This window comes from Natator depressus, chromosome 5 (genome assembly GCF_965152275.1).
Source record: "Natator depressus isolate rNatDep1 chromosome 5, rNatDep2.hap1, whole genome shotgun sequence".
In the NCBI taxonomy this organism is placed as follows: Eukaryota; Metazoa; Chordata; order Testudines; family Cheloniidae; genus Natator; species Natator depressus.
Genome location: NC_134238.1, coordinates 132,976,807 through 133,002,976, shown reverse-complemented (window position 1 = coordinate 133,002,976; position 26,170 = coordinate 132,976,807). Strand labels below are relative to the sequence as shown.

The following is a 26,170-nucleotide window of genomic DNA, read 5'->3' as shown; positions in this document are numbered from 1 at the left end:
CAGATAAAATCTCACCCTCAGAGATGTTCCAATAAGCTTCTTTCACAGACTGGACTCCTTCCTAGTCTGGGCCCAATCATTTCCCCTGGTACAGTTCTTGTTAGCGCAGGTGGTAGTTAGGGGATTTCTCATGACTGCAGCCCCATTTGTTCTGTTCCATTCCCTTTTACAGCTTTGGCAGAAGGCGGGAATCTTTTGTCTCTCTAGGTCCCCACCCCTCCTTCTAAATGGAAAAGCACCAGGTTTAAGATGGATTCCAGTACCAGGTGACATGGTCACATGTCCTATGAGACCCCAGCCTCCATTGTTCCCAGCCTGACTCACGGGAAGACTTGCAACTGAACAGAGCCATTTAACAGTCAATTGTCCTGGTTAATGGGAGCCATCAAGATTCCAAACCACCATTAATGGCCCACACTTTGCATAATTACAATAGGACCTCAGAGTTATATTTCATATTTCTATTTTCAGATACAAGAGCGATACATTCATACAAATTGGATGACCACACTCAATAGATTATAAGCTTTGTAATGATACCTTACAAGAGATCTTTTGCATGAAGCATATTCCAGTTACATTATATTCACACTCATTAGATCGTCGGGCTCAACGGGCAGTGATCAATGGCTCCATGTCTAGTTGGCAGCCGGTATCAAGTGGAGTGCCCCAAGGGTCGGTCCTGGGGCTGGTTTTGTTCAATATCTTCATAAATGATCTGGAGAATGGCGTGGATTGCACCCTCAGCAAGGTTGCAGATGACACTAAACTGGGAGGAGAGATAGATATGCTGGAGGGTAGGGATAGGATACAGAGGGACCTGGGCAAATTAGAGGAATGGGCCAAAAGAAATCTGAAGAGGTTCAACAAGGACAAGTGCAGAGTCCTGCATTTAGGAAGGAAGAATCCCATGCACCGCTACAGACTTGGGACCGAATGGCTCGGCAGCAGTTCTGCAGAAAGAGGACCTAGGGGTTACAGTGGACGAGAAGCTGGATATGAGTCAGCAGTGTGCCCTTGTTGCCAAGAAGGCTAACAGCATTTTGGGCTGTATAAGTAGGGGCATTGCCAGCAGATCGAGGGACATAATCATTCCCTTCTATTCGGCATCGGTGAGGCCTCATCTGGAGTACTGTGTCCAGTTTTGGGCCCCACACTACAAGAAGGATGTGGAAAAACTGGAAAGCATCCAGCGGAGGGCAACAAAAATGATTAGGGGCTGGAACACATGACTTATGAGGAGAGGCTGAGGGAAGTGGGATTGTTTAGTCTGCAGAAGAGAGGAATGAGGGGGGATTTGGTAGCTGCTTTCAACTACCTGAAGGGGGGTTCCAAAGAGGATGGATCTAGACTGTTCTCAGTGGTAGCAGATGACAGAACGAGGAGTAATGGTCTCAAGTTGCGGTGGGGGAGGTTTAGGTTGGATATTAGGAAAAGCTTTTTCACTCGGAGGGTGGTGAAGCACTGGAATGCGTTACCTAGGGAGGTGGTGGACTCTCCTTCCTTAGAGGTTTTTAAGGTCAGGCTTGACAAAGCCCTGGCTGGGATGATTTAGTTAGGGCTTGGTACTGCTTTGAGCAGGGGGTTGGACTAGATGACCTCTTGAGGTCCAACCCTGATATTCTATGTTTCTATGATTAGCATATTTTCATAAAATCATACAGAATACAACATCACAAGGACACTGCCGTGAGAGTGGTCCCTGAGGTGTGGCCAGGGACATGAGTGAGGTAGCATTGTGAACTCGATCATATGGCCATGTTGAATGACATCCACTTGCCCGTTACTGCACTCCAAACTGGTAAGAAGAGTGCTAGATGCCCCCTGAAGGGGGGAGGTGGGTGTGTGGCATGAGGCAAGGTGGTTGGTGGCTCTCTAGATGCACTCAGAGATATCACTTCTGCGAAGACGGAGTATGAGATGCTAAAGGCTGTGGAGATGAACCGAGAGAAGGGGGCCGTTGGGTCTTCTGTTATTTGTGAGGAGGCTCATAGGGCTGCTGATGGAAGAACTGAGGAGTTCTGAATCATTGCGTCAGTGGTGGGCGATAAAACTCCAGTTGCTTGCCTTCTTTGTCCACCGGGGTGGAGCATGCATGGTGTTGTCAGGCTCACTCCATGGCTGCCTGTATGATGAGGAAATTGGATGGGGGGGGTGAGAGAACAGAAGCTCAGACCCCTTTGCAGGGACGGCGTACCTCTTCTCCACCCCCTCGGGGGTGCGTGCGAAAGTGCAGTGCAAATGGAATATTTTTAGCCTTGGGTGTGCTCACCCTGTCCCCCCCCGCCTCCAAGCGGAGGCTGGGAGTAGGGCTGTGTCTCTGGGATGGGGGGACCCAGACAGAGGTCAGGGGGCTGAGGCTGTGGCCACAGCCGGGGGCGGGTGTGGAGCCAGGAGTGGAACCCTGGGCAGGGGCTGGCAGCCGGGACCCCACATGAGGGGCTGGGCGCGGGGCCCCAGGAGCAGGCTTGGGAGCAGCGGCCGGGACCCAAGCCCTCGGTACGGGGTTGGGGAGCAGAGGGCTGGGAGCAGGGCGCAGGGTCAGCTGGAGGGATGTGGGGGTGAGGGCTGGGTCTTGTTTCATAGGGTCTGTGTCTGGTTTTAGGGTGATATGAAATCTGGAAAAGAGGGCAGGAATCCCCAGGTGTTTCAAGAGGATGTCTGTGCACCAGGGATTCCCCAGTGCCTCGCATTTAATCCCTTTGTGTTGCTTCAGGGGGGTGCATGGAAGAAAAGGGGCACCCTGTTGGCTAGAGGTGAGAACCAATGCCTGAGGAGCCCCGGGCACTGCGAGCGCCCTGATGAGGCCTGTCACAGACATGCCTAGGAACTAGCTGGCACAGTAGGAACAGAAGGGCAGGTGTGTGCAGCATGCACCCAAGGAGACCCATCCCAGATGGCACCAGCAGGGGAAGATGAATGGCACGTGGGCCTGATGGGGGTCCCAAGTGACAGACAGGGAGATCACACGACACACACGAGGGATTTCTCTGTTCCCCTAACCCTGAGACAAGCATGATGCTTCCTGGCCATTGCCCTAGTCACAGGGGTCTGGTCCAAAGCCCCCGACATTAGTTAACATTGGCTCCAATGGGTGCAGGCTCAGGCCTCTTCCTTGCAGTGGGGTCATGCAAGCCCTCGGCCCCAATCCTGACGGGCACTGAGGTGCCCAACTCCTATTTATTTCGGTGGGAGTTAGGTGGCCCAATACCTTCTGAGGGCCGACACAGCGGCGGTGGTGGTATTCTAGTCTAAAGCAGCCCTGCTGAAAACGTAGCAGTAGGGAAGCTCTGCCTCGGGGCCCCACATACAGGACGGTACACGGAGAAGTGGTATCTGTGGGTTCCTGTCAGAATAATCGCGTTAAACAGTTTGCGGGGCTGGCTGTGCTGGCCAGCAGCTGAGGTGTGACTGAAGGCTCTGGAATAGTCTGTGTTGCAAAACTGCTGAGTAACCGAGAGGCTCGTATTCGGGCCTGGCTGGGCTTCCTTTTCGTGCATGGGGGGGATGTGCTCGTTCTCCTGCAGCCTGCGGAAGCATGATAAACGAGCCTTGGCTCCGCAAAATGTTACCGGATGACATTGCAAACCCAGGCGATAAAAACCTTTCCACCCCTGAGCCTTTGACTAGCTGCAAGAGTCCAATAGCATGCCCCTCCACCGACTTGGGGGCCCAGCCACCCAACAAGAGTCACTGGGAGGCAGGAGAGGATGATGGAGGGACGAAGGAGGATCCGGGGAACCACAGGCCAGTCAGCCTCCCCTCAGACCCTGGGAAAATCATGGAGCAGGTCCTCAAGGAATCAATTTTGAAGCACTTAGAGGAGAGGAAGGTGATCAGGAACAGTCAACATGGATTCACCAAGGGCAAGTCATGCCTGACTAATCTAATTGCCTTCTATAACGAGATAACTGGCTCTGTGGATGAGGGGAAAGCAGTGGATGTGTTATTCCTTGACTTTAGCAAAGCTTTTGATATGGTCTCCCACAGCATTCTTGCCAGCAAGTTAAAGAAGTACAGGCTGGATGAATGGACTACAGGGTGGATAGAAAGCTGGCTAGATTGTCGGGCTCAGCGGGTAGTGATCAATGGCTCCATGTCTAGTTGGCAGCCGGTATCAAGCGGAGTGCCCCAAGGGTCGGTCCTGGGGCCGGTTTTGTTCAATAGCTTCATAAATGATCTGGAGGATGGTGTGGACTGCACCCTCAGCAAGTTTGCAGATGACACTAAACTGGGAGGAGAGGTAGATACGCTGGAGGGTAGGAACAGGATCCAGAGGGACCTAGACAAATTAGAGGATTGGGCCAAAAGAAATCTGATGAGGTTCAACAAGGATAAGTGAAGAGTCCTGCACTTAGGAAGGAAGAATCCCATGCACTGCTACAGACTCGGGACCGAATGGCTCGGCAGCAGTTCTGCAAAAAAGGACCTTGGGGTTATGGAGGATGAGAAGCTGGATATGAGTCAACAGTGTGCCCTTGTTGCCAGGAAGGCCAATGGCATTTTGGGCTTTATAAGTAGGAGCATTGCTCGCAGATCGAGGGACGTGATCATTCCCCTCTATTCAGCATTGGATAGGCCTCATCTGGAGTACTGTGTCCAGTTTTGGGCCCCACACTACAAGAAGGATGTGGAAAAATTGGAAAGCGTCCAGCGGAGGGCAACAAAAATGATTAGGGGACTGGAACACATGACTTATGAGGAGAGGCTGAGGGAAGTGGGATTGTTTAGTCTGCGGAAGAGAAGAGTGAGGGGGGATTTGATAGCTGCTTTCGACTACCTGAAAGGGGGTTCCAAAGAGGATGGATCTAGACTGTTCTCAGTGGTAGCAGATGACAAAACAAGGAGTAATGGTCTCAAGTTGCAGTGGAGGAGGTTTAGGTTGGATATTGGGAAAAACTTTTCCACTAGGAGGGTGGTGAAGCACTGGAATGGGTTACCTAGGGAGGTGGTGGACTCTCCTTCCTTAGAGGTTTTTAAGGTCAGGCTTGACAAAGCCCTGGCTGGGATGATTTAGTTGGGGATTGGTCCTGCTTTGAGCAGGGGGTGGGACTAGATGACCTCCTGAGGTCCCTTCCAACCCTGATATTCTATGATTTTGTGACTGCAGCAGCATCCCCTGCCCCCCCCCCCCGCACACACACACTTAAGCAGCTGCATCCTGATTGGTAGGGTAACTACTGGGGTGGCCCTCCTGCCACACTGGGGTGATGAGGAGGCCCCATGCCACTGCCTCTGTCTCTCTGGGCGGGAATGAGACCCTCACACCAAGGAGGATATGGTGTGGTGGTAGGACATAAGAACGGCCCTACTGGGTCAGACCAAAGGTCCATCTAGCCCAGTATCCTGTCTGCCGACATGGCCAATGCCAGGTGCCCTAGAGGGAATGAACAGAACAGGTAATCATCGAGTGATCCATCCCCTGTCGCCCATTCCCAACTTCTGGCAAACAGAGGCTAGGAACACCATCCCTGTCCATCCTGGCTAATCGCCATCGATAGACCGATCTTTCATGAATTTATCTAGTTCTTTTTTGAACCCTGTTATGGTCTTAGCCTTCACACCATCCTCTGGCAAGGAGTTCCACAGGGTGACTGTGCGTTGTGTGAAGAAATACTTCATTATTTGTTTTAAACCTGCTGCCTATTAATTTCATTGGGTGACCAACCCCTAGTTCTTGTGTTATGAGAAGTAGTAAACAACACTTCCTTATCTACTTTCTCTTCACCAGGACTAGGCATGGAGTAGGGCTAAAGAGGTAGAGCCTGGGGGTGTGTATGTGGGTGGGGGGGCAGGGAAGACACTGGCATGGTGTTTAGGGCCCAGATTGCCTTAATCTAGCCCTGCTTTGCCAGCTCAGGGTGTGAATTGTCACAGTTCAGGGCAACTGCACCTGTATTCCCCCCTGCAGTCTGGCAAGGGCACCTGCACTAAGCATCAGGCTTCTCAGCTGTTCTCTCTTGGGTGGAGATCTGTCTCTCTCTCCCTCCTGACCCAGGTAATTCCAGGCTGCACAGCTCCCTGCCTGCACTGTGAGTGACCAGCAAGCCAGATAGCCTAAGCCGGCCTGCTTTGCCTCCTCCCCAGCGTAACTGCCACAGTGCTAAGGCACCACACGGCTCTGCCTAAGCAAGTACATTTAGTCATAGGGTGAAAGTATTCTAGAGAAAACATGTTACGCACAATAAAAGAACCTACACACCTGCTACTGTGCTCACCAATGATCACCCCAATGCCAGCAAGGGCTCTGGCCTGAGAAAGGCCTTCAAACCCCACCCAGGGGTCTCCTGTGGTTACAGGTTCATAACCGTCTTGGCTCAGAACACATACTCCATGAATCTGTGAATCACTTCTTTATACCACCAGGGCCGCTGCTCTGTCCTCATGGAACAGGTGATCAGTAGACAAAAGGGCCTGTCCTCAGGACGAAGTGGCAGAAGGCAGCATTCTTGGATACCTGGAGGAGTTACATTTGCACACACCTCCCCCAGCCACATCCTGGGACACTCACTGAACTTTAAACCTTCACAGTGGTTCAGCTGTTCCTTGCAGCTCATAGCACTTCCCAAGGGTTACGTTGGCCATGTCTCCCCCCACAGATGTTCCATACGATCCCACACCAGCACACAACCATTCACATTTTGACTACACTGAACGCCTAAGCTACTTAAACTTAATTCAATCAGTTTTACCTGAATTCAGTAAGGTTTGTCCTGGCTAGTGCAGCAAAGTGCCATGTCTGGCACACAGAAATCAGTGTAACTAGGTGCTGGGCAGGCACCCTTAGGGACCCCTATTGCCTGGCTAGGGTTAGTCCCTGAATGGCGCGTCTGCCATTGGCTCACATTTCACCTGGGTGTATAACAAGCACTCTGCTAGCGAGCCAGCAGGCAGTCTTCAGCCATACAGCACCACCTGACAACCATCGTGTGTCATTGCTCTCTTTAGCGCTGAGGGGCTGGTGCTCACACAACACACCTCCTGGGTGTGGGGTTCTGTCCCATCTAGTGGCACCGAGACCAGTCACAGAGCAATTAATGAGTCAGCTACAGCCTTAGCTAACAGTTAGCTCAGCTCATGGTGTAGAGGTTCATGCACTAAGCTCCAGAGACCCCAGGTTCAATCCCACCTGCCGATGACTGGGGTCTGTCAGTGTTACGCTCTCGCATGCCCCTTGGGATCCCAGAACTTTTGGGTGTAAACTTGAGACCTGATCCTCCCACTCCCATCTAGTTCTAGGGTGTGTGTGGTGTCCCTCTCCTCTCCTCACCCCCAGAGTTGGCTGCCCCAACAAGTGGGGGTTGAGCTTCCCCACGCCCTGGATATATTACCAGCAGCCAGCCTTCAGCCCAAAGGGAGAACTAAGGCTGGGCTGCCTCCCTGTGAAGCAGTGCTCAGCCATGCACGGCTTTCAACAGCAAAAGTGTCAGGCCAGGGCACTTCTTCAAACCTCCCCCATAGCCCAATTCTTTTCTCCACCCCGCCACTCCAGAGATCAGGGCTTGGGGACGCTGGTGGCCTGACCCTCAGCTTCTCTAGGGCCAGGGTCTTGATCCTCCACCCCACTGGGGCACTGGTTGTTCCACACACACGGAGTCAAGGTGAGCAGAAGTCCCTCTCCGCCCCTGCCCAGCAGACCATCAGAGCCTGTGGGAAGAAGTTACCCCTTCTCCCTGACTGTAGGCCCCACTCCCCCAGGCTGAGGGGTTTGTCAGCAGATGCAACATGGAGTCTTCCTGGCAGTCTCCAAGAGAACTCATCACCCCTCCCCCTCCCTCTGGGCTGCCCCATTTGCTTTTGGCTGGCACAGTCCCTTGCAGGTCAGGAGCTAACTGAGGGGTTGGAGTCACCCCTTGTGCTTTCAAAGCTGTAATGGGATCCCCTGAAAGAAAAGACTCGAGCCTGTCCGACAACACCCCTACAGCCAGCACGCCGGCCCTTCCTGGGTCTGCCTAGGGAGCTCTGCATAGGTAGCGTGAAGGCTTTTACGCCAGAAACCTTAACCCACAGTTCACACCAGGGAGCCTTTGATGGGGCAGCACCGCACTGGGGCCTAACTATAGTCTTAGCCGTCCTAGGCTGCTTGCAGCTGTGCTGAGACCACGGCCCATCATACTGGCCACTACTGTCTCCTTGTGCTCCCCATTGGGCTGGCTGTAGGCATCCATTGGCTTGTCTTATTCTTACACTGTCAGCTCTTTGAGGCAGAGCCTGTCTTTGTACAGCGCCTGGCACATTGCTCTGCGCTGCTCCAGGAGTGGGGCTCCTAGGCGCTCAGGTAATATAGACAATAAATAACATACCACTGCCCTACGGCTGTCCTCTGACCTTTCCCATGGTGCAAACCCCATGGAGGGCAAGGCAAGCCTTTCCATTGGTTGCAGGGATCTCTTGGCCAGGCCTCTGGCGCAGTGACAGCCCCATAGCAGTTTAGAATGACATCGCAGCCTTGTGACATGGGTTTATTTTGCTCTGTGTACAGATTGAGGTCCGAGTGCCCGCAATTGGGAGGGAGAGGGGAAAGTGATGCAGAAAGTGTAGTGAGACCAGTAGGTACAGGAGGGAGAGAGTGTGTGTGTTTTCATTCTGAGTGGTGTTCAATTAAAGACAGGCCACAGCCAAAGCCCCAAATTCAAACCCCCTACACCCAGGAGCATTCAAATCTCAACACTGACTCAAGGTGAAATTTGATGCTTGGGCCCATCGCTATTGTAAATGGATCATTTTATTCTGCAACCTCTCAGCAGCAAGTGAGAGCGATTGCAGGAATACTTCAGTGCACAGGCTGCTGTGGGAGAGTTGTTTCACTTTGGGAATGCTGTGTTCCCTCATGCTTTGAGCAGAGAACAGGGAATCAGGGGGTTATGGCCTTTGTTCCTGGCTCTCCCGCTGACTCGAGGTGCTACTTGGTGCTTGTCAATCGCCCTCTCCTTGTCACTAGCTGTCAAATGGTGATACCTACCTCCTGGGGTGTCATAAGGGTCGACTGAAGTTTTTAAAGCAGTTTGAGATCCTTGGCTGAAAGGTGCTTTAATTATTACCTACAAAACATTGTTACTGTATATAATTTCCACCAATGGGGGGTGGCCCCTACCAAAAGGAAAAAAGCCCACTTAAGGCCAAATTCTCCTTTCACACCCTTACTAGCATTCCTCTATCTTCGACACACTGCAGAACTGTACTGCATTCCACGGAACAAGAATTGGTATTTCTGTAGTGCCTCCCATGCTTGGATCTCAACGCCCTCTATATTCTGTGCTAGTTCCTCTTGTGGCCCTCTTAGCAACAGAACATGGGAAGAAAACAATTCATATGATGGCTAAGAGATCCACACCGTGAATCTGAGACAAGAACTTACTTTAATTGGTCTTCTCGGGTAGGGTGACCAGATGTCCCAATTTTATAGGGACAGTCCCGATATTTGGGACTTTTTTTTATATGGGCTCCTATTACCCCCCCACCCCCGTCCCAATTTTTCACACTTGCTATCTGGTCACCCTATTCTTGAGGAGATCATGTGTGTCTTTCCAGTACATAAAATTAAATGTTTCAAATAAGAATGCTTCTTGTGAATGCTTCCTATGCTAATTTTATTATTCAGAATAACAAGCTGAAATTATCATTATTTGTACTTTTGAATCAACTTAGAGAGTAGAGCATCAATTATGGAGCTTTCTTGTGGTTCATAAAGTGTCCTGGAGGGCTCCAAATATTAACATATTTCATCCTTCACAATCTGGATATCTTGCCTGGTTAATCTAGAATACCAGAAGATAAGAAAATAAGAGTTTTAGAAAATATTCCTTAGGTGACATTTAGGATTTTTGTCTAGCAAATAGAAAAAGGGTTGATTTTCTAAAAACTGTTCAATTTTCCATTCAAAATGTGTGCATTATTACACATCTAAACTGCATACAGAATTAGCATAGTAGCCAGTTATACGCATAATTGGTTATTTGTATGCACAATTATCCAATTTGAAGAGTTAATCCTGCTAATTTAATGTACAAATTAAGCATACAATGGTGCTTTTTGTGTGTCTGATTACACAGAAATTGGTCAAATTGCTGACATCCTGTTCAAAACTGGTGAAGCCAAGTCTGTTTGCTGTTGGCTTCCATGGGATGTAAACCAGGGCAGAATCTGGCCCAGTGAGACCGTAGAAAAATATTGGAGTGGGAAATACAAGGAAACTGCAGTGGGACTCACTCCGCTCTGAAAACATTCTGGCAAGCTGACCATTTCAGAAAGCACAATTTCCCTCCTGGTGAACGCCACTATCAGGCGGATGAGGTGCGATGTCTACCTGTGTGCCAATGTCTAACTAACAAGGCATCCGATTGTGGTAACTGCCAAGGGCAATCCAAGCAAAAGGCAGTATGTGGATTTTGCTAATTTATTTAAAAATCCAGCCCAAGGGTTTTTCCTTAATTCAGTCAGAAAAGTGCAATGTCATTGGGGCCAGGTAGGAAGTCTCTTCCTCCCCTCTCATTGTGGGGCTGTTCTGATTTGCTAGAGTCCAGCCCAGCAGAGCTGGCTGGAGTCCGCGAGAGCCCTGGATTAACGCACAGGGTCAGAGTGTTGTGCGATAATGCTGTGTATGTGAGGAGGCGTGTCATTGCAATGTGCTAGAAAGGGGCTAGAATTGATTCTGGGCATGGCCCAGAGTGAGGGGCCGTGTGCCAGCTGCACTGCCCCGGGAGCAGCCCCAGACTCCCTGCTGATGCTCCCGTTACCTGCAGAAACTGGTCCAGCTCAGCTACTTGGGCAAGTGAGAGAGGGCTGGAGCCCCCCCACCCCAGGGGGAGAGAGCGGGAGGGAGTAGCCCCACTGGCTCCTATGTGGCTGGACCCGGCAGCCTGGACAGGGTACAAAGGGGGGTTCTTACCTGAGTCACAATCTACCATCAAGAGATGAAACTGCCCGTGTGCTAGAGAGGCCCCCTGACTCTGGAGCTGCTCGGGAACGTCACCGTTTGGGCTGGGACAGCCCGTGAACCCTGCCTCCTTCTCTGCGCTGGCATCCTAAAGCAAAGCACTCTCCGCACCACCACGTAATCAGCTGTGCGTGAGCAATAGCCAGGGCATGACCTTACCTTCGCCTGCTGCAGAGAAGGCACTCGTTGCTGTAGGTGTTTCCATCAGTCCCGCAGACAGGCCTGTAATTCAAGGGGCACGCTGGTACCAGGGCTGCGTGCTCACATGCCGGCTGGAAAGACAGAAGCCAAACAACAGTGATCTAATTCCTGCCATGTTAGTGTTGCAGCAATCAGGGAGCCCCTGTGCTGGTGACAGCCTCCACTGTGCCAGGGATGTGGCTCAGAATTGTTCCCGATCCCCGTGGGGATTCCCTGGGATGGCTGAGTGCCTGAGCTCTGGCAGGGGGTCCTGCATCAGCAGGGTAATTGGAACTAATTGGGGGATGGGCAGCATGAACGGTGTCTGCAGTGGGAAAAGTGAATGGTGGTGGCAGGGTGGGGGCTGTATGAACTGAATTGATGGGGCAGCCTGGACAGGGAGCCCTCCTCCCTTCCTGAACCCCCTCGCTTGTGTCTTCTTGTGCTTTCAGCTCTGCCCACGGTGGCGAGGAGGGTCCTCTCTCCGCATGTAGGGCTGGCAGTGCTAGCAGCCCTTGTTCTCCCCACAGCCCCATGGCAGAGGGCCCCTGTGCACGCTCTCTCCCCACTGCCCTGCCCAGTGTGTTGGCTAGCGCTTGGCTGTACAGGAGCAAGGCAGAAGAGAACAGCAGGATCCTACTTACCACTCTCGGAACCCCTCCTTCCTCCTGAGGCCCTGCCCCTGAAAGGGAAAGGAGCCCCATGGAACCAAGAGCAGGACGCGGAGGAGCCAAGGGCCACCAGTGTAATGGACAGACTGGTCTCGCTCACAGAGAGCGGGGACCGGGCCAGGCCCCGGGGAGAGAGCCACGCTAGCGAGCGCCCGAGGGGAAAGCTCGCCACCCCTCGGAGCAGAGCGCGAGCTCAGACCCAGCGAGTCCGCTCGCCTCTGTCGCGTTCGGGTTCAGTCCTGCTCCAAGCCACGCACAAAAATTAACCCTTCAGTTACTGTCCCCAACTGGGTCCAATCGACTTTCAACCTTCGGAGAAGTAAATTCATTCCCGCTCTCCTCGCCCCCACCCCCTTCTCTCTCTCTGCTGCTCTGCTCCCTGAGGCCACAGGGCAGGGCCAGCAGCGCCCCGGAGAGCCGTCGCTGCAGCAGAAGTATACCCCGCTGCCTCCCAGACAGAATCGTAGAAGATCAGGGTTGGAAGGGACCCCAGGAGGTCATCTAGTCCAACCCCCTGCTCAAAGCAGGACCAACCCCAACTAAATCATCCCAGCCAAGGGATGCTTAAAAACCTCTAAGGATGGAGATTCCACCACCTCCCTAGGTAACCCATTCCAGTGCTTCACCACCCTCCTCGTGAAATAGTGTTTCCTGATATCCAACCTAAACCTCCCCCACTGCAACTTGAGACCATTACTCCTTGTTCTCTCATCTGCCACCGCTGAGAACAGCCGAGCTCCATCCGCCTTGGCACCCCCCTTCAGGTAGTTGAAAGCTGCTATCAAATCCCCTCTCACTGTTCTCTTCTGTAAACTAAATAACCCCAGTTCCCTCAGCCTCTCCTCATAAGTCATGTGCCCCAGCCCCCTAATCATTTTTGTTTCCCTCCAATTTGTCCACATCCTTCTGTAGTGGGGGAGGCCAAAACTGGACGCAATACTCCAGATGTGGCCTCACCAGTGCCAAACAGAGGGGAATAATCACTTCCCTCGATCTGCTGGCAATGCCCCTAATTATACATCCCAAAATGCCATTGGCCTTCTTGGCAACAAGGACACACTGTTGACTCATATCCAGCTTCTCGTCCACTGTAACCACTAGGTCCTTTTCTGCAGAACTGCTGCCGAGCCATTCGGTCCCTAGTCTGTAGCGGTGCATGGGATTCTTCCATCCTAAGGGCAGGACTCTGCCCTTGTCCTTGTTGAAGCTCACCGGATTTCTTTTGGCCCAATCCTCCAATTTGTCTAAGTCACTCTGGACCCTATCCCTACCCTCCAGCGTATCTACCTCTCCCCTCATTTTAGTATCATCTGCAAACTTGCTGAGGGTGTAATTAATCCCATCATCCATATCATTAATAAAGATGTTGAACAAAATCGGCCCCAGGAACAACCCCTGGGGCGCTTTGCTTGATACCAGCTGCCAACTAGACATGGAGCCATTGATCACTACCCATTGAGCTTTGCTCTAATCTGAGCCTGCCACCGTGAGCCGGGTGGGGGAAGAGAAAGAACAGCTCCGGGTGGGGTAGGGATCAGGCAGTGCACCAGGCGGGTGGGAGGGGGTTGGGACTGAGACCTGCAGCTCACTTCAGTGGGGAGTGGGTTTGGAGCGTGGCCCTGCCACATGTGGGCCAGATGGAGGGAGGAGCTTCCTAGGGGCTAGGGGCAGGGGGCTAAGGGGAGAAGGGCTGGGCAGCCTTTATCTCTGTCCTTGGGCTTGAAGGGGCCAGGGAGCAGCCCACCGGGGAGAGTCTCCGAGATGGTCCCTCTGTCTCTGGGGCCCCTGCTGCCCCATATGGTGCCTCATGCAGGTGGGTCCCAAACGTCCCCTCTCCCCTTCCTCTTGTAGGCTGGCCTCCCCCTGTCCTCATGCTCCTCTCACTAGACCAGGCTGGGCCTGTCTGGTAGCAATCCCAGGCCCATTTGTTACTCTGTCGGCTGGTTTTATAAGGTGAATAACAGAACCTTTGTTTGAACCCGTAGCCCTAATGTGTTTCAGTTCCAGTCCGGTTCAGGAGGCAGGACAAAAGTATGGGTCAGGTTCGGGTCCAGATCACGTAAAAACACCAGTTTGGACTGCTTCTCCGGTTCCAGTTCGGTTCTGGTTCGGCTCACGGCTCAGACTCCATCCCACAGCCTTCCTGCTGGCGCTCCCACACTGCCGCTTTCTGTTCCCTGTCCCCCAAACTCAGCCTCCCTGCCTGCCTGCCCATAGACTGTGAGCTCCTCAGAGCCAGCAGCCCGTCATGGTCACCACTGCAACTAATACACAAATCACCCCCTAGACTAACACAATAGCGGCCACCCCGGGGCCAGTAACAGCTGCGCAGCTACAGGGCCACGGGCAGACATAGCCACTTGCATTTTTCAACCTTTGTTCTAACTAGCCAGTAAACAAAGCCAAGGACTTCCCATTACTGGGCCCACTCTCCCTTCGCCATTAGAGCTCTCCTTTAAACCCGCTCTCAGCAGAATCCTCCCCACCAGCAAGTGCTCCTCAGCTGCGAGCCCAGTGACTTGAGGCTGGTGCTGTGTCTCCCGCCCTGGCCTCAAAGGTGCTGGGCACCTTCACATCACCACATGGATGCTGAATGCTCTAAAAACATCTGCTCAGTGCGCAGCGGCCGTCAGAACAGCGAACAGACTGTTGGGAACCGCTAGGAAAGGGAGAGAGAATGAGACAGGAAATATCACCACTGTATAAATCCCTGGTACACCCACACCTTGAATACTGCGTGCAGCTCTGGTCACCCCATCTAAAAAAGATGTATTAGAATTGGAAAAAGGACAGAGAAGGGCAAGAAAAATGATTAAGGGTCTGGAGCAGCTTCCCTAGGAGGCGAGGTTAAACAGACTGGGGCTGCTCAGCTTAGAAAAGAGACGACTTTGGGGGGATGTGATAAAAGTCGATAAAATCATGACGGGTGCAGAGAAAGTAACCAGGGCAGTGTTATTTACCCCTTCACCTAACACAAGAACTAGGGGTCACCCAATAAAATGAATAGGCAGCAGGTTTAAAACAAACAGAAGGAAGTATTTCTTCACACAACGCACAGTCAACCTGTGGAACTGGTTGCCAGGGGATGTTGTGAAAGCCAAAAGTATAACTGGGTTAAAAAAAGAACAAGATAAGTTCACAGAAAATAGGTCCATCAATGGCTATTAGCCAAGATGGCCAGGGACACAAACTCATGCTCTGGGTGTCCCTAGTCTCTGACTGCCACAAGCTGGGACTGGACGACAGGGGATGGATCACTCTTCTATTAATTCCCCCTGAAGCACCTGGCATTGGCCACTGTCAGAATACAGGACCTAGATGGACCCAATATCTTATGTTCTTAAGCAACAGGAACAGCCCAACTAGGAGCTGACAAACAGAGCATTCCAGGCCTGATCCCCCACGTCACCCCAGTTCTACACTGAGTTACTGCTGAGTTCAGTGGCATGACATCCGCCTCAGACTGGCCCCAGGGCACAGTGCGCCAGGCCCTGCAATCCTAGTGTGCCACACATGGCAAGTGGCATAGAGGGCTCAACCTCCCCTTGCATATGGGGCTAGAGACCTAGCATACTTCCTACAGCAGGCCGTGAAAATCACAAATTTCAGCTGACAATTTTTTTTAAAGTGGTGCCCTTACCCCACTCCCTGGATCTTCCCCTCCCTCTCTGCTAATAGGAGTTCTACAAACTTTAGCTCCAGGAGAAATCCAAATGCCTCCACAGTGCCCTCTGCTGCCACACTGGTGTGATGCTCGTCCTTGTCCCACTCCCTGCCTGTTCCTCTGTGTCAAGTGCCAAGTTGCCCTGATCCCTCTGCTCCTCTGACATTCTCACCTCAACCACCATGAGCCAGCCACTCACCACCTGCTTCTACGCCTATTCAGGGTACATCCCCATGAGCCTGTCCGCCTGGCCCCCGTGCACAGTATGGCTCCCATAGCCCATCCACCTGACCCCTGTGCACAGTACGTCCACATCAGCCTGGCCCCTGTGCACGGTACGTCCCCCTGAGCCCGTCCGCCTGGCTCCTGTGCACGGTACGTCCCCCTGAGCCCGTCCGCCTGGCCCCTGTGCACGGTACGTCCCCCTGAGCCCGTCCGCCTGGCTCCTGTGCACGGTACGTCCCCCTGAGCCCGTCCGCCTGGCCCCTGTGCACGGTACGTCCCCCTGAGCCCGTCCGCCTGGCCCCTGTGCACGGTACGTCCCCCTGAGCCCGTCCGCCTGGCTCCTGTGCACGGTACGTCCCCGTCATCCCATCTGCCTGGCCCCTGTGCACGGTATGGCTGCCATAGCCCGTCTGCCTGGCCCCTGTGCACGGTACGTCCCCCTGAGCCCGTCCGCCTGGCCCCTGTGCACGGTACGTCCCCCTGAGCCCGTCCGCCTGGCCCCTGTGCACGGTACGTCCCCGTCATCCCATCCGTCTGGCCCCCGTGCATGGTATGGCTCCCATAGCCCGTCTGCCTGGCCCCTGTGCACGGTACGTCCCCGTCAGCCTGTCCCCCTGAGCCCATCAGCCTGGCTCCTGTGCACGGTACGTCCCCGTCATCCCATCCGTCTGGCCCCCGTGCATGGTATGGCTCCCATAGCCCGTCTGCCTGGCCCCTGTGCACGGTACGTCCCCGTCAGCCTGTCCCCCTGAGCCCATCAGCCTGGCCTCTGTGCACGGTACATCCCCCTGAGCCCGTCCACCTGGCCCCTGTACGTCCCCCTGAGCCCGTCCGCCTGGCCTCCAAGTTGTTATGCATTCGGATTATGTAATTAAAAAACCAGTATGATCCAGAGACACTTAACAGACTGCTACCTACTGATCTACAAAGATAGCGGAGATAGTGTAAATACTGAAATTGGCAGAAACGTAGAACCTAAAGGGGGAGAAGTAACGGAGTGCTAATCTGTACGGTACTCTTTCACCACGAGGTGGCGCTGTGTGCACAAGACCTGATTTAAGCCCCGCTCAGTCCATTGAAGGATCTTCCAGTGCAGGGTGGGGGGTGTCTCCCTCGGAGAAGTGCCCTCCGCAGTCATGCTCCATCTGACACAGAAGCCTGGCCTGCAGGAGCAACCCCGCAACCCACAGTGCACAAGAAGTCAAGGCAGGCCCTGAGCAGGGTTTGGCCCACTGAACCTGTCCACATGGCACCTGCGCACCGTGTGCCCCCCCGAGCCTCTCTCATTGCCATGGGCGCAGTGCACCCCCCGGGGCCCATCCGCATGGCCCCGTGCGTGATAGCATGACAATGGTCCATCCAGCCCAGTCTCCTGTCTGCCAACAGCGGCCAGTGCCAGGTGCCCCAGAGGGAATGAACAGAACAGGGAATTGCCCAGTGATCCATCCCCTGTCGCCCATTCCCAGCTTCTGGCAAACAGAGGCAAGGGACACCCTCCCTGCCCAGCCTGGCTAGTAGCCATTGATGAACCCATTCTCCATGAACGTATCTAGTTCTTTTTTGTACCCTGTTATAGTTTTGACCTTCACAACATCTTCTGGGAAGGACTTCCACAGGCTGACTGTGCATTGTGTGAAGAAACACTTCCTTTTGTTTGTTTTAAACCTGCTGCCTATTAATGTCATTGGGTGTCCCCTAGTTCTTGTGTTATGAGAAGGAGTAAATAACACTTCCTTATTTCCTTTCTCCACACCAGTCATGATTTTATAGACCTCGATCCTATCCCCCCTAGTCGTCTCTTTCCCAAGCTGGTACATCCCCCTCAGCAGGGCCCTGGGCACAGTGTGACCCCCTGAGACTGTGCACCTGGCCCTTGTTCATGGTCCGCCTCACCCAGCCCATTCATGATGACCAGCCTCGTCCACATGCAAATCTTTCAGGAAGGTCCCCATAGGCATGTGACTTCCGCATTTGTGGAGGCTGGGCATGAGTGCCAGAAGCTCCCGGGGGGGCACCAGTGCCTAGACTGTGACCCTGCCCCCTGCTCCACCTCAAGGCTCACCCCCACTCGGCCTCCTCCCCCTGAGGCCCCGTCCTCACTTCACCCCCACTCTGCCCCAAGACCCGCTCCCGCTGGGCCCCCTCCTCCAAGGCCCCCCCCCGCCTGCCTCTCACTCCTCTGTGCCCCCGAGACCCCCAGCCTGCTCCTCTCCTCCCTGAGACCCCCACACCCTACTCTGCCCATGACTCTCTGCCACTCCCCCAAGACCCGTCCCATCAGCTGCTCACAGCTCTCCACCCCAAGGCCCCCCCACGTCCCCCTCCACCCATGACTCTTCACCCCTCTCTCGAGACCCCCTGCCAGCCGTGCGCGCATCTAGTGCCTCCTTCTCCAGGCCCCCCCACCCGCTGCTCATGCCTCTCCACCCCCAAGACCCCCTGGCCTGCTCCTCTCTCGGGGAGGAGGCGCAGAGGCGGGAGCAGTGAGGGGTCCCGGGAGGAGGAGGCGCAGAGGCGGGAGCAGTGAGGGGTCCCGGGGGGGGGAGGCGCAGAGGCGGGAGCAGTGAGGGGTCCCGGGGGGGGGGGGGGAGGCGCAGAGGCGGGAGCAGTGGGGGGTCCGGGGGGAGGAGACGCAGAGGCGGGAGCAGTGAGGGGTCCCGGGGGGGGGGAGGCGCAGAGGCGGGAGCAGTGAGGGGTCCCGGGGGGGGGGAGGCGCAGAGGCGGGAGCAGTGGGGGGTCCCGGGGGGAAGGAGGCGCAGAGGCGGGAGCAGTGGGGGGTCCCGGGGGGGGGGGGGAAGCGCAGAGGCGGGAGCAGGGAGGGGTCCCGGGGGGAGGAGGCGCAGAGGCGGGAGCAGGGAGGGGTCCCGGGGGGGGAGGAGGCGCAGAGGCGGGAGCAGGGAGGGGTCCCGGGGGGGGGAGGAGGCGCAGAGGCGGGAGCAGTGAGGGGTCCTGGGGGGGGGGGGAGGCGCAGAGGCGGGAGCAGTGAGGAGTCCCGGGGGGGGGGCGCAGAGGCAGGAGCAGTGAGGGGTCCTGGGGGGGGGGGGAGGCGCAGAGGCGGGAGCAGTGAGGAGTCCCGGGGGGGGAGGCGCAGAGGCGGGAGCAGTGAGGGGTCCCGGGGGGGGAGGCGCAGAGGCGGGAGCAGTGAGGGGTCCCGGGGGGGGAGAGGCGCAGAGGCGGGAGCAGGGAGGGGTCCCGGGGGGGGGGGAGGCGCAGAGCCGGGAGCAGGGAGGGGTCCCGGGGGGGGGAGGCGGAATCAGGGCAGGATCTCAGGGGGACGAGGCGGGAAGAGGAGCAGAACAGGCGGGGCCACGGGGGAAGAGAACGGGTGGGAGCAGGGCCTTGGGGGGGCAGCGTGGGCGGGGCTGCAGCCCTGGTCCCCTTTCGGGGGCAGCGTTCCAAAGGCTTCGCCTCTCCTGGCCTCTTAACCCCCCACCCATGGAGATCCACTTCTGCCAGACAACTCCAGTGAATTTCCTTGACCTGTATAAAAAAATCCCTAATTGTTCCCCTTCCCCTAACATCTGTCTGCCAGTCTGCCTGTCTCAGACTGTGAGCTCCTCAGGGGAGGGAGCATGCCTTGTTGAATGTCTGGAAAGCCCCCAACCCAGAAATCCAGCTATACCTAAAATTCTACACATGCTGGAAGTGTGTCTGAAAGTACCCAAAGTTCCCAGCAGATTTTCTCTTGTGTCCCCTGGTGGCTAGAGCACAGGCCAACGCGGTGGTCCCCCGATAAGACGGTGTGTTTGCTGCTCAGTCTGCTGGGGGACGTTGAGTTAGCCTCTGCGGGGTTTCTCCATTGCAGTCTTCCAGTCCACGTTAATTTAAAAGCATTGCTTTCAAGCATAGCTACAGATATCACACTCAACATGGGCTGTGCTCCACGGCACCAGGAGCAGACTTACCGCCCTGAGCAAGGAGAAGGAACAAAGCTGTAAGGGCCCCCAGCATTCTGACAGACACGGCGATTCCAGCACAGCTGTGCGTACTCTGATCTACTTACAGCTCCCTTTATAGGGAAGGCCTTGTGCTTATCTCTTGGGAGCTGGGAAAAGCAATGTGTCTCGTGTATACTTAAACTTGGGGCTGATTCCTCAGCTGTGCCCAGGAAGTGTAAATATTTAACAGTGAATAATCAACCACTGGAATGATTTACGAAGAGTTCGTAGACTCATAGAATCTCAGGGTTGAAATGGACCTCAGGAGGTCATCTAGTCCAAGCCCCTGCTCAAAGCAGGACCAATCCCCCACTAAATCATCCCAGCCAGGGCTCTGTCAAGCCTCGTTAGAGTTTTTTCTGTCCCTTTGCCTGGAGGCAGAGGCGTTTGTGGTTTTAACAAAAGGATTTCTCTGTAGGCTGGGAACAGCTATCAGAGACAAAGGTACCAGGTTTTGGCGGCTGGGGTTGATGTTCTGGGAGGCAGTGCAGGCATTCGCTGGGTGCTTCTGCTGAAAGGATCAACCAGAAACAACCAGAATCTCTGGTTTCAGAGTAACAGCCGTGTTAGTCTGTATTCGCAAAAAGAAAAGGAGGACTGGTGGCACCTTAGAGACTAACCAACTTATTTGAGCATGAGCTTTCGTGAGCTACAGCTCACTTCATCCGATGAAGTGAGCTGTAGCTCACGAAAGCTCATGCTCAAATAAATTGGTTAACCAGAATCTGAAAGACCCAGAGTCGCTGACATTTAAATTGCCACCTTGAGGTTTCAGGCTGAAAACCCTACTGAGGTGGCTTGGCCATTTCATCCCCCTCAGGGCTACTGCTTCAGTCAGGGTCACAGCCCCTGACTCCAGTTTGTGACCCGCAGGGTCAATAATAGGGCTTGGTCCAAAGCCCATTTAAATCAATGGAAAGACTCCCAGTGCCTTAAGTGGGCTTTGGATTAGGGCCTTGGGGGCAGTCAAGCACTGCGAGGAGATGCACAGGGCACAGCAGTAGGAAGCTGTGCGACCTTGGGCAGTGCCCTGCGCCTCTGTGTGCCTCAGCTTCCTCACATGTAAACAGAGGGGGCAACACCCATCGCCTCAGATGCTCAACTCCGGGGGAGGGAAGCTCCATCACTGCAAGTTATTGTTTATTAGTTATTAAATCTCTGTTCAAAACCCCCACCAATCAGCCAGGTGTGTGTTCTGAGCTGGCAGCAGGAAGTGAGGGGTGAGTCAGGGACTTAGCATTATATGGGCCAGTGAATCCACCACTGTATCACTCTGGGCTGGCAGGGGCTGGGACTATCCCTGTTCGCAGAGGAGCACAGAGGAAACCACAAGGGTTATGTTAAAGGAACCAGTGATAGATCCATTAACTGGTCAAACCTGCTCCGTACAGAACTAAAGCACAGATTCAGGACACAGCAATGGGCAGAACAAGCCATTCTGGCACCACTGGGGAAACATTCTGAACCCACCCTGACTCCTCCACCAAAGTAAACCCCTAGCAACTCCGAGCAACATAAACTCTTTCAATAGTCTGTGAACCCTGGAAACCAGAAGGAACCATTACAAACCTGCAGAGAATGTCGCCCAGTCGTGCCTGCATCCAGCCCATCATTTCTGGTTGAGCTAGAGCAGATTTTTTTTTTAAAAATGACAATCCAATCTCCATAAAAAGACACCCAGTGAGGGAGAATCCGCCACATAGCTAGGTTCCAGTGGTTAGTGACCCTGTGTTAAAAATGGGCACCCTATTTCTAGTCTGGATTTTCCCAGCTTTGACTTCCAGCTGTTGGATCTTGTTATGCCTGTTACTGCTAGATTGAGTCCTGGTCTACACGTAAAATTTAGCTCTACCTAACTACATTACTCAGAGGCATGAAAATCTCAACCCCCTGAATGTCACAGTCACACCGACCTAAGGGCCCCATAGATGTAGCTAGGCTGACGGAAGAATGCTTCCATCCCCCTAACTACTGCAGTGCAAAGAGGTGGGTTATCTACATCAGCGTTCAGGTTCAGGTCAGGCTGCAAGGCTCTACCCCCCGGAGGGGTTTGGTTTCTATTGATAGCCATTCTAGAAATGCCCATCACCTGTGTATCTAAGTTCTATACTTGGATTACCAAAAACAGTTAGGGCTTAGCAAACACTAAGCCAAAGAACAAGATGAGGCATGACCACCTTTGTGCCCGTTGTATTAATTAGGGTGAATTTGTAGGCCCAATTATCACGACACATCCCCTGCTGATGTGTCTCCAGGTCCTGTGAGTCTGGACTGCCTGAATAGCAAGTGGGTGAGAGTTCTTCTCTTCCTGGCTTGTCTGGGCTGAGAGGAGACAGAAAACTTTGCCTGCCGGGGTGTGGCTAGTGGAAGCAGGTGGGCCTCGTTACCCTGACAGCCAATTAAAGGATGTTTACATAGGTCTTGCCCTTCTCAGGAGGCTGTACTGCCTAGAAGCTCCAGAGGGGAAAGCATTGCTCTGGGGTGCTCTTTCTGACTTTGGGTCTAAGTGGCTATTAAGCTATATGAAGGGAACTCTGGCCAGAGACTTAGCTGCCTTGTTTTCTTTTTGTTGCAACAGGAACTAAAACCATAAATAACCACAAAACCCACATGAAAATTTTGGTTGATTGGTTTTGTTCAGCTGGGGCTCCCAGGGTCAGGTTCAGCCCTGGGGGAAGCAAGTGGAACTCTACGGAAAATAGTGGGGCTGTAATAGGGGGGGGAAATAGTTTACACCAGGGCGAAATCTGTACCGTAGTGTCCCCGGGATGCTCAGCAAAGGCCTCCCACACAGACCAGAAATGTGTGTTAAGCTTGCTGTGTGATTCTCCAACAATGTATGTGAAACACCTCTGGCCAGCCCCACACTTCCTCCTTTGTTCACAGAGATTCAGCTGACCCCTCAAATCCTGAGCTCATGCTTCTCCACTGTGGCTCTAACATGCAACGTTGTTCTTTGGGGGTACAGTCAGCTCAGCACTGTGAGTACCTGACCATCCCCACAAACCTACCATCAGCTGGTACAGCAGATGATGTTAAACCCCTTCAATAACTCCCCCCCACAACTTTGCCAGGAGACAAGGAAATAGACACAGCCAAGAGGAGGTACATTTCCATATGGGTCCCCGTGTGCACAGAACAAGGGAATGTTCCACGCTGCAGGGAAGTCAGTGGAAACAGTCCCATTCATTTCAATTGACTTTGCACAGGCCCAAGTCCTGCTCACCTTCCTCGCCGGAGTGCTTTCCCGGCTTGGTGGAACAGTTCAAGTGGGGAAAGCAAGCAGTATTTGGCTCTTTATACCAGAGTCTTCTGCCAAGAGCTACCACTGCTGGTCCTTTGATTCCATGCTGCGGCCTTCACCACAAAGTGTGGAGCAACAATTTCACAGAGTTCATGCTCAACAAAGCCCATCTTGAAAATGTCAAGCCCACTGGTCCCTTCAAGGGGCAGGAATCCCTCCTGTTGAGAACCGCAGCCTTCTCCAGTCACCAGAGCACCTGTTTTCTCGCTGCACTGGTGCGAATAGTGGTTTACCTGTCTACACCAGGAGTTTGCATTAGAGCAGCGAACCTGCAGCTGGCTGCTGATGAGTGAAATTGGGGAAATTTGCAGTTCTGACAAGGCCTAGGAATTCTACATTCACACAGGTTGAATACCCATCATCACCATGCCAAAAAAGTGCTTTGTCTAACCTTTCCCAGAGAGACAAAGGCCTCGCCTTTGTGCAGATCAAGATGAAACAAGCCAACTGTGCTGTCCCTGATGATGTCTTCCAAAACTCAGAGGTGTTTCTTTCCCTCCCACACTAATTATTACCTAAAAAACATCTTAACTATTAAATCTGCAGCTGTAGGAGAGGTTGTTCAAGGTGCTTGCCTACTTTTACAACCTGCTAGGTAATTTTTTCTATCAGCTACCCCCAAGGCTGATGAGTCACATGGACAGACCAGATTTCATAGTGGTAGCCGTGTTAGTCTGTATCAGCAAAAAGAATGAGGAGTCCTTGTGGCACCTTAGAGACTAAGAAATTTATTTGGGCATAAGCTTTCATGGGCTAAAACCCACTTCATCGGATGCATGCAGTGGAAAATACAGTAGGAAGATATATATATATATTTTCATGTTCTCTGTGTATATATATCTTCCTACTGGGGGGAGGGAGAGCTCAGTGGTTTGAGCATTGGCCTGCTAACCCCAGGGTTGTGAGTTCAATCCTTGAGGGGGCCATTTAGGGATCTGGGGTGAAAATTGGGGATTGGCCTTGCTTTGAGCAGGGGGTTGGACTAGATGACCTCCTCAGGTCCCTTCCCACCCTGATATTCTATGATTCTACTGTATTTTCCACTACATGCATCTGATGAAGTGGGTTTTAGCCCACGAAAGCTTAAGCCCAAATAAATGTATTAGTCTCTAAGGTGCCATAAGGACTCCTGTTCTTTTTATGGACTGACCACTAGCTCTCGCATGGGTGAGACAGGCCAGAGATACAAGTTGGGAAAGTCAGAGTAGCACTCTGTTTGCAGTTACCCAGGCCGAGATCGTGGATTTGACTTGAATAAAGAGTGGGTTCAGATCATCCTGAAATACCAGCACTTCCAGACAGCCAGAGGGATCCAGGAAACAGCCCATGCCTCATTAGTCGCTTCAGGCTTTCAGTATGGACCAGGAGACCACTCTGTCTCTGGAGTTTGGTTTTATAGCAGACAACATATTTTCCTCTAAAAAACATATTTTCATAGTTTCATAGAATTGAAGGCTTGAAGAGAACAGCGAATTTTACCAGTGATTCCTGCATGAAGGCCCTACCCTCTAGCTCCGCCAGACGTTATCTGTTACACAGATGTCCAGCCTTGGTGATAGAGAATCCCCCCTGTCCCTTGTACCAATAGTTAATCACCCTAGCTGTAAAATGTGCACCTTATTTCTAATCTGGTTGCTTGGGAGACTGCGTAGCTCCTGCTTATGTCAGCCTTCATTGTTCCTGGGCTTGGGGTATTCTCCTTGTCCATTTACAGTCTCTAGCCATCATCAGAGCAGCTCCAAGAAGTCAGAACGGGGGTCAGAGTGGGCCCCAGTCACCATGAACACAGAGCTGGGACAGTCACTAAAGGGACAGAGAACTGGGGAATGGACCTGAGTTCTGACTTTATCAGTTTTAATTAATCAAAAAAATAATTCGTATTCCTCTTCAGACTCCTTTCCGACTTTAATTCCTATTTCTATTAATGACTACTGAGTTTTTATGGAGAGATGTACAGAGAAGCAGTCCCACATAAAAGCACATTTCATTACTCAGGAAGTGCCCATTTCCCTTCAATAGAGGTGGGCAGGTGTCTGACTGGGAGTTCAAGCTGTCAACTATGTCTGGTACTGTCATCTATTTCTTGTTTCCTTCTTCACACTCACACTGTCACACTCTCACCTCAGGGATGAAAACCAACACCACAGAGAAAAAATGAAGAGACCCACTTAGCCCAAGTAACCCAGCCAAACAAAGGACATGGGGTAGTTTTATCTGGAGAAGGTTTGAGCCCCAAGCGATGTTTCTTTATGGAACCATATTGCCATAATCCTCCATTCTGAGCTGAATGCTTTCTGCTCATCCTACAGATAACCCTGTCCTGAGCAATAGTAGCTGGGTGTAAGCATTTCCCGGGCATGTTTTATATGCTCCTGGTGCTAAATCTGGTCTCAGGGGATGGACTGCTGCTCTCAGCGATCAGCAGCAGGAGAGGCAGGCTGGGATATGAGGGCTGAGAGGGAAGGAGAAGGACTGGTGTGTAAGCTCCTTGGGACAGGGAACACACTTGCTGGAAAGCCTGGAAACCACTTAATACATTATCCCATAAACAAACAGGGTTGATACATGTGTGGGGCAGTGTCAGACACCACTGATATTGTGGATGTCATATCACTGGCTGGAAACACCTTACACACCAAATATTTGGCAGGTCTATGCACAACAGGAAGTCTGCAACCTGCAGCTGCAAACTTCCGTACCAACTTCCCCCTTGGCATCTGTAGCACTACAGATCCAAACCACAAGGCTATTCTGGGTTGAACACGCCTGCCACCACAGGGAAGCTGCCTGTTGTCTCAGCAAAACATTCTCTGTTGCTATTTCAGCTCCTTGAGGCAGCATGAAGGACAATGAGGCTCCAGCTGGTACAAGAGCAGACCCTTATGGACAGGTTAATTCCTATCCAAGATGAACATTCCTCCCCAAATTCTCCATCATCAAAGCAGTCTGGAAAGTCAGACCTGCCCGAAGGAACCACTGGCAAGGCAGGTACATAGTTTGGTGGTGTGAAGGTTACCCTGAGGGAATTTTGCACCATGGTGCACGTTCAGAATTCATGTTCCTTGCAGATATTTTTTCTCTGCAGAAAATACATTCTGCTGGAGAGGTGCTGCAGTTATGCCTTTCATCCACCAGGTGCTGCTGTGTCACCAGAACAGAGAGGAGCTGGCTCACCGCTCACCAGCAGTAGCAGCCATCTGCATTCCTCACAGTAGCCTGCCTGCAGGGCCAGGTTAGGAGGCATGGGATATG

At 53.0% G+C, this 26,170-nt stretch overlaps 1 protein-coding gene across 1 annotated transcript; it reads right to left on the bottom strand.

The window, feature by feature from the left end:
* Positions 1-9,558: 9,558 nt before the first annotated feature.
* Positions 9,559-19,731, bottom strand: SPINK4 (serine peptidase inhibitor Kazal type 4). The gene is made up of 4 exons (XM_074953706.1): positions 19,582-19,731; positions 11,761-11,798; positions 11,096-11,208; positions 9,559-9,758 (listed from the first exon to the last, which is right to left on the bottom strand). Exons 1-4 carry the CDS (start codon positions 19,625-19,627, stop codon positions 9,713-9,715), a joined length of 243 nt encoding a protein of 80 aa, XP_074809807.1. The 5' UTR covers positions 19,628-19,731; the 3' UTR covers positions 9,559-9,712.
* Between the last annotated feature and the right edge of the window lie 6,439 nt (positions 19,732-26,170).